Source organism: Abramis brama, assembly GCF_963993115.1.
Source record: "Abramis brama genome assembly, chromosome: 21".
NCBI classification, from domain to species: Eukaryota; Metazoa; Chordata; class Actinopteri; order Cypriniformes; family Leuciscidae; genus Abramis; species Abramis brama.
In genome coordinates this window covers 11152366-11161471 of record NC_139983.1, presented here as the reverse complement: position 1 = coordinate 11161471, position 9106 = coordinate 11152366, and the positions used below count along the sequence as shown (strand labels likewise).

The window sequence follows — 9106 nt, the reverse complement described above, 5'->3', positions numbered from 1 at the left end:
AGACCCAATCATCAAAACTACCGATATTACACAGAGAGAACATGAGCAGACAGCGCCGTCCCTCAGGATCTCATCACAGCTCCAGACTGGACGTTTTAGATAAGCAAGAGAGAGAACACTTTGTATTACAACACCTAGAAATACATGAACATTACATCACATGATGTAGCACCACTCTACTAAGAAAAAATATATTTTTTTATTTTATATTTATTTTATGGGGGAGGGGGAATTGACACTGAAACTGTTTAAAAGGTGTAAAAAGACAATAGACATTTATTAGATGACAATAGTCACAACTACTCGTTGCCATCCTCCTCTCTTGGACATCCCTCTGGGTGTTCATCACAGCCATTCACAGCTCCAAGAGCAAAGTTGTGCAAGAAGCATGCAGCCATGATAATTATCACCACAATGTCCATCCTGGTGTTCTGCAGGTCTCTTAAGCGCCGCCACTTGCACTTCATCCTGCCAAATGCCTGCTCAACGATGACCCTCCCCCGACTGATGTTCAAATTTTGCTGGTGGTCAGCATCGGTGAGGGCCCCGTTGTCACGCTTAGGTTTTACAATGAAGGGGAAGGCCTGACCAATATAGGCACTGTCCCCGCGCAGACGATAGTCCCCCATCTTCTCCTGCCATTCAGTGTAAAAAGTGGAGCCCCGCAGCATCCTGGCATCGTGCACCCTGCCTGGTGGTCCAGCAAAGATGTCAATGAAGCGGCCTTCATCATTGACAAATCCCTGAAGAAGGGCAGAATAGTAGGACTTCCTGTTGATGTAATCCCCTCCTCTGATGGGTGGCCTCTGGACCCTGATGTGGCAACCATCTATCGCCCCAATGACTCCATCAAGGCCAGAGATGCGCTGGAAGACAGCAGAAGACATCCTCTTCTCACAGCCCCTTGGCCAAGACACAAAGTTTGTGCCGATCCCTGACATGATGGTCAGCACTTGAAGGATGGCTCTGTGCGTCGCTGACTGGGAAGCATTAAATTTATCATATATTTCTCTGAAGCTGTTCTGGTTGGCAATATACCAGAGAAACATGAGGACCTTTTTGGGAACAGGCAAGGGGGGAAGTCCATGGCTGTGTTCGCTGTGCAGGCCCCCCTCCTGAAGCAGTCGAAGGAGCTGCTCAAACCTGGCTCTAATGATCCGGAAATGACGGGCAAATGTATTGTCATCCATATCTAGCATGATCTCCCACTCCATTCCAGACTTGAGGACATTCACAGCTGATACCACAGCCCTGCGTGAATGAGAAAAAGAAATAGAGATAAAAAAACAGCTGTTAATACATGTCTTTTAACTCATGTGACAGTGCGTCTACTACTTTGCGCTGCGTTCGCAAGCAAAGTTTGCATCTTGCACAAGTTGTCAAAAACATGCATGAAACATTACATTTAGCTTTTAAGTGCATCTATTTATGATGACAAAAAGCGTTCTGTAGAAGAGCAATACTGCAAGGAGTTCAATATCACCTTCATCAAAATTATCTACTATAACGTGGCTCAGACTTGACCAAACATACTGAAATATGAGCATACCTTCTGCGTCTTGTGCTCTCTTCCTGGAGTTCTTCCTCTGTGTTGTGTAGGTGAAGCACATACTTATTTTGGAGCGCCTGGTACTCGGCCAGTGCTACCATAGCAACAGCTTTCCGGGTGGCGTCCATGTTTTTTCTCCGACTCGGACGCGCAAAACATACCAGAACGCTTGAAGTGTGGAAGTGACGTCCGAGGGCCGAGTCGGATCGTTGACAATAGAACGCAGCATTAGTCCCCGAATCCGCCATTATAACAGGTTACATAGGTCAACTAATCGGTACGCATACGCGTCCGCAAAACTACGCATCGGCCGCCATTAGCCTTATTTATACTTTCGCCTGGCTCCGCAGCGTGAGTCTCTGCAAACGGACGAGGTGTTTATACTTGACACGCTCGCCGTTGTACTATTCTTTGAAACGATAGGGGGCGACTCGAGTAATTGTCCTCTAAACCATCTGGAATCAGCGGTGAGAAGAAGAAAGCTATACGTACTTTTTTAACGGTCGCGAAGTACTTTCTAATTTAAATGTAGTACCTACTCACATAGTACGCGATTTCGGACGCAGCCATTGTTTATTTTAGTACACCATCTCCTCATATAGTATGACGGCGCGCTGCTAGCTCATTGGCGCACACGTCAGAGGCGCCCGCGCCATTGGATGTGCAGTTGCCGCAGCACAGCCAATGAGTGAGCCAGACACTCACTGTGCTATAGCTGTGCAGCTGCAAATGCGTTTTACATTTTAGGCTTCAGAATTTTAGAGGAAAAGGAGTTTCCCCAATACGAAGTAGTGACTGTTCTCGAAAGGGAACACTCATATTTCAGAGTCCTTTCCTGATGTCTTCTCCTCTCTTTTCCATTATATATACTAGTGCAAAATGCCAGTGCAAAATCAGTTTTTTGGTTTGTAATTTGTAGTAATTGTTGGTTTGGTGTGTTTGAGTGCACATTGTTACACAGCAAAAGTTCAGTGACATTTTTATTTGTGCATGGTAGAAAGCACACAGTGAACTCAGAGAAAACGCTATGCTTAAGCAAACATTTTGTGAATAGGCTACTACAAATGATGCCCGTGAAAGAGAATGTGAACGCACTGAAAAGGATATGTTTAGTTGGTGAATAGCATTTACACAGTAGCGATAACGTTAAGCGCACCAGAATGAAATATAATATTCAGAAGTAAACAGCATAGCTGACTTATAGATTCAGTTTACATCCACAAATGAATAAGCGCGTTGATTTTTACTCAAATTAATCAAAATGGATTTATCACATTCTGGAACCAAACTATAATATTCAGAAGTAAACAGTGTAGCTGACAGAGTGTTTATATCAGAATGTTTATTTTTAAACCACAACCTTCTTGGGGCTTCTTTGACCGATACAACCATAGACATAATAAATACATAGACGCCCTATTGGCCGCTTTGGAACGTTGCTGCGATACGTCAACGCGTCCGCCATTTTGCGGAGGGCAAGACTGCGCTGTAATCAAATGCAAGTAAACAGGTGAGCTGCCGTTTTTCTGTATAAACCCCCCCAAAAATATATTTATCAACCGATTTCAGTGGTTTGTATGTGGTGTACAAAAAAGTTCCATTTCTAGTTATTTAAAATCTCGATAGTTAGACTTATAAAATTTATTTATTTTTAATAAGGAATGGCCAAAGCTCAGGGTTGTCATGTATTTGGTTTTTCATTCTTGGATAAGAATTGTTGTGAACACCCCCATACTGAGATATAATTTAATTTTCACATTAAATTAAATAAAGTTTTCTTATTGTGGGAAAAGCATATTCTGTCATTGACCCGATTTTAGCAATAAAAAAGATAACTGATGGATCCTTTATGGTAATACATGGTACAACTACAGTGCAATGCAAATAGTAAATATAAAATAAAGTGAGAAGTAGGCTAATAGTAAATAGTTTAGTCAATAAAATAAACAAACAGTATACAGCAAATTAAATAGTAATGAAAAGTATAATTATATAATATCATAAGTACTAATATAATAATAATAATAATATATTGATAATAGCATGTTTATGTATAATACTATAATAATAGCAATAGAATATGAAATATCAATTACAGAATATAGACAATAAAAAATAAGTTAAATAGTTACTATGAATAGTACAATAATTTAACAGCATAACTATAATAGATTGATAATCGCAAGTGGTATATTATAATAACAATAATAAATAATGTAAATTTATATATTTTAAAATATTCTTACATAGGCTAAAATAAAATGACGCAACCCTGTCTCTTTTTGTTAAATTTCAGTTTTTAAAAGGTATAAGAAGCTATACAAGTCAAGAAATAAAGTAAACGATTCAGTAAAAAATACAGCGGGCTACACCGTTAAAGTCAAATAGCCTAAATATATAAAGTTATGAAACTTCACTTTGCCCTCAGCCAAAACAATCTGCCAAGGAACAAATAATAGATTAATGAAACCAAAGATCGCCCGTTAGATATACACAAGACGAATTATTCTCACTAGACTAAAGACATCAGATCCAGCGGCGAACGTCGGCGGGGTAACGTTACATGAGCGCTGAGCGCCCGGTGATCGCTGGCTCTCACAACTCCGAAACCGCCAGATAACATTTTTAAAAAGGCGCTCTCTTTATAAATAGACCACAGATTTGAGCTTTAAACAACTACATTGTCGACTGAAAAACTCTTAAAACTACATTTCGTGACACAATAACAGTAGTATTTTTAAATTTCGCGGCCTTTCTCCTCTGAAAATAAAAATAGTAAATGAAATACAACCAGGAACAAATTTTCAGTTTTGCTTGTGAAAGGTAATTCCCTGAGACCTGTTTTCAATTGTGTGGCGATTTGTAAAGCCCCAAGCAGCACACGAAATAGGCATTTTTCTCAATTCTCGTTATGAGAGGTATGGGAAAGTTGCCCTCCGCAGTATGGCGGCGCCGTTGACGTACGATCCAGCGGCCAATAGGGCGTCTATGTATTTATTATGTCTATGGATACAACCCTCTAATGTCAGAATGTTTATTTTTAAACCACAATCTTCTAAAAATTATATATTTAACGATATCTTTAGCATTTCTCATCCAAACAACGTCAAACTTGGCACTGCACTTACTCGTGCCCGTAGCGAGACACCTGTCAAGTTTGAAATCCATCGGACTAACGGTTCGAGAGATATGCGGTTAACACACACACACACACACACACACGCACGCACGCACGCACGCACACACACACACACACACACACATGTCTGGTTTACTATCTTTGTGGGGACTCTCCATAGACTTAATGGTTTTTATACTGTACAAACGGTATATTCTATCTCCTTACACTAACCCTACCCCTAAACCTACCCATCACAGAAAACTTTCTGCATTTTTACATTTCCAAAAAAACTCATTCTGTATGATTTATAAGCTTGTTTACCCATGGGGACCTCTATTTAGGTCCCCACTGTGACACGAGTCCCCATGAGTCTGTGTGCATTCAGGTTGAAGTCCCCACCGGGATAGAAAAACAGGTACACACACACACACACACACACACACACACACACACACACACACACACACACACACACACACACACACACACACACACGTTTCTATAATTTATAGATAGATGAGTCAATATCACTGACAACCAAGGATGGTCAAATAAACCATCATAAATAGCGTTTAGGGCAATTCCACGCAAAACTGTCACATCCATAACGCCAACACAATGCCATGGTATTTAGTTGGCGTTATGGATGTGACAGTTTTGCGCGGAATTGCCCTTTAACAAATGTCACAATATACATAATTGTCACATAAAATAACATAGATTAAAAAATGCTGTAAAATGTTGATTGTTTGTGCATGATATTGCATTAAATAATTTGAACAAATGTAATGTTACCAGTCTTTTATTCCTTCTGTCTATTTAAAAACAGTGGGATGTATGGTGGCAATAAAAACATATGATCTCTACAAAGGACAACATTTAAAAAATAAAATAAAATAAAAACGAAATAATAAAAATAATAAATAATCAATGATATGACTGAGAGTGTTGGTAACAAAGCAATTTATGAAAAGTATACTATGGAAGTCAGTGGGGGTCCAAAAACCCAATGTTTTAGTTTGGTTTGTTTGGTTACCAACATTCTTTAAAATATCTTATTTTGTGTCTGACAGAAAAACACTCACACAGGTTTGAGGGCGAGTAAATGATGAACAAACACTTTAAACTATAGAAAGCTCTAGTGGAGAACTACTGGTATAGCAAAAAACAAACAAATATTATTTAAAATTGTAGATAAAAATGTAAACATTAGATATTTGAATGTGAGATTGATGTTTTATTTATGAACATAAATCAGTTTACCTTCAATGACATACTGTAACTTTCAGTATAATTACTGAAATTACATACATTTATATAGTACCTGTATACATCAAAGGCTTCTGACTGAATTTCTTTGTTGCTTTGCATTTGAAGTTTTGTTACATTAGTATAAAACACTATATAGCTGTGAGGGACCAAAAAGTCAGCAACAATGAACACAAGCCTTTTATGAAAAATGGGTCTTTATTTGAACCCAAGAAAAATCAACTTCACAAACTCTTTTTTTTATTTCTTACAACAAAAATAAAATAAACAAACAAAAAATGAGATCAAAAACAGTTAGACAGAAACAAAAAAACAAACTAAAACTGACCTGCTCAAATGAACAAAGAAACAGCTTATAAAGGAAAGGATGGGCCCATTACAAATTAAGAGGGAAAACAATTCAACTTTACATTCAACATATAAACTTAAGTAAACCAAAATCAAATCAAACAGAGATATATATTAAATAAAGATAAATGAATACTGTTTGTCTTGTGTGGTTATGAGCTATCAAATGAACAAATGAATGTAAGTGACAAAAAAAGAGAAGTTTAAATAAAGATTATTATTACAAGAATGCATGTCCTTCATATAAGTGTGTGTGTGTGTGTTGGTTTTTGTGATTTATGAGGACATTTCATATGCACATGGATATTTTGAATTATGAGGACGGTGTCCTCATAATTCTGACAGTGTAGAAGTGTTTCTATTGTTAGGGGGAGCTCAAAATCAAAATGTCTGCTTATGTCCCATAGTTCACAATTACATGATTTTGTGTATCCCTATGTGTGTATCAGCTGTGTATCGAGACAGCGCCCCTGTAGGTGGGTAAGTGGTACTGCATGTGTATGGAATCGAGGCTTTTGATTGGCTGATCGCATCATTCACTTCTGAGACAGCCACGTGCAGATCAATCATCAAGGTGAAGAGACGTCGTCAGGTAATAATTGTGTTAAAATTCCAAGCACCCAGCTAGCCTACACTTCAAGTCTAAAAACGGTATTCATATTAATTTTAAATGTAAAAATATAGTAGTAAGTAGGCTACCTAATTTTAAATTCAAACAGGTGATTTCTGAGACTGAACAGTCTGATGGTTTGGTCAGCTGTGATCCCCGGCCGAGACTTAATGACAACACTCAGCAGGAACCTTATTTGCCTTTGTAAAATTGAATATAGGCACAAGTGTTTCTAATCTTTAATCTGCTAAATGAGCAGAAGATTTCAGTCCAATCAGACTTAATAATAGGGCTGTGTACTTTCTTAATTTTCTCCAGTACCAACAGCAGAACTGATAACATCTTGAGTTTATAGATACAGTGGTCTTTTATAATTTAGCACCAGGGCTTTTTTAGAACCAGGTCCTAGTAGGGTTGGGCCGATAGACAATGCCATCGTCCATCGCGATGGCTGACAGACATTACGATGATGATGCCCTGTCAAGCTGACAGACTGTCCTCACATAACATGAATATTCCTGTGTCTCACACACAGATGTAGAAACTACAGAACGTGCTTGGTAAAGTGTCAAGTTAAGGAATAGCGTGTTCTCTTTTAATTACACATTCTTACTTGTGGCATCTATTCAGTATTGGTGCATTGTCAGCTGTTTCCTGTGGCTTGATGCTGAAATTTGTTATGCAGTGACATGCCTCGCTTATACAAAATGGTTGCTAAATCTTGTCTTTGCACTTATGCAGTATTATCATCTGTACCAGTTGATGCCTGTTCATCTTTGCTTATCGCTGTTCTTTTTTAAGGTGCTCCGTGTCAGAGGTCAATGTGGCACTTCTTCTGCGAAAGAGGGGATTGGAGAAGTTGGTGTCCAGCACTATTATTTCAGTATTTTACATATAAAAGAAACAGTTTATTTGGGCTTTAGGCACTCACTGTCTTTTCTGTGTGATCACAGATCACCAAGAAGCTATCTGGCATTGCCAAGGGGACCGCCTTGTGGCTTACATCTGTAAGCAATGAGGTGGGCCAAATCCTCATCAGTGTCCTGACTGCTCAGGAGGTCCTGACTGCTCTTGACACCATGGCTGCTGATCTCATCCACAGGTACAGCAAATGCTGGACAGGCTCCTCCTAAGCTTCTCTATGTTGACTGTGAATGTTGTCGGGAGGGCACTGGACAGACAAAACTGAAACAAAGATTTGGTGGGTGGCCAGACCTGGTTGTAAAGCTTGACATGCGGCGACTGGCATCTGGGTGTACAAAGGATGCACATCCTCTGTAGCCCATCTTCATGTCCAGACTGTCAAACTGCATTTTTGAATGGAACAGTGGAGATGTTGCCTTGTTGTGTCAAGCTAAGAAGGAACAGCTGAAACGAGAAGGTGTTCCTGGGATCACTGAAAAACTAGTGGACCAGCAGATAACCAAGGACGAACTGGCGTTGCACTGCAGGAGGCGGACAGACACCTTCTGGGTGTCCCTCTCTTGGACCACGAGAGGATGCAGCACATCTGGCAAATCTAGAAGAAGCACGTGAAGTGCATTCAGGATGAACCAGGTGTCCTCCTGTACACTGTAACTGGCACCACTAAAAAGGAGAGCATTGTCTTCCCAAAATACAGATGTGCGAGAGGGTCCACATCACTTGAATCCTTCCACTTGCATCTGAACAGGTTAATTCCAGGTCAGTATGAATCACTTTTTATTCATCATCAAGATTACATATTTGCAGTTAAACATTTTATTATTAGTAGTAGTAGTATTGTTATGGTCATCATTATAATTATTGTTATTATTATTATTATCCTGGAAACGCTAACAGAGTTAATGTCTGTCAAAGAACCAAACACAACAAGTTAACCTAACAATATTGCTCATATTTGCATTTTCTTAAGGAACCAGTGCCAACAGCCTGAATTTCCAGCTGTACCTCCTGGAAGGCCTTAACAGATGGAATCAGGACCGTGAAGCTGCATCCCTGGCAGTCAAGCCTCCATCACTGCTCAGCTACTCAGGCGACCTTGTTCACTCACTGTGTCAACAACTACAGTGTCAAGGTGCTTGGAAGGAAACCTGTCCCCTCTTTTCAGCCACCTGCTGTTTACACTGGTTAGTTTAAGCTTTCCATCATGAGGCTATTTTCTATATCCATAAAATAGAATGACCATTTTATGAATTTTCTGAAAAGTAAGTTCTCCTCTATTCTTTTT

The 9106-nt window shown here is 39.3% G+C and overlaps 1 protein-coding gene across 1 annotated transcript; it reads right to left on the bottom strand.

Moving 5' to 3' along the window:
* Positions 1 to 239: 239 nt before the first annotated feature.
* LOC311072457 (uncharacterized protein) lies at positions 240 to 1677 on the bottom strand (the record flags this gene model as incomplete). The annotated part of the gene is made up of 2 exons (XM_084097481.1): positions 240 to 1251; positions 1550 to 1677. The coding sequence occupies 2 exons, from the start codon at positions 1675 to 1677 to the stop codon at positions 300 to 302; spliced, it is 1080 nt and encodes a 359-aa protein (XP_083953607.1). The 3' UTR covers positions 240 to 299.
* Between the last annotated feature and the right edge of the window lie 7429 nt (positions 1678 to 9106).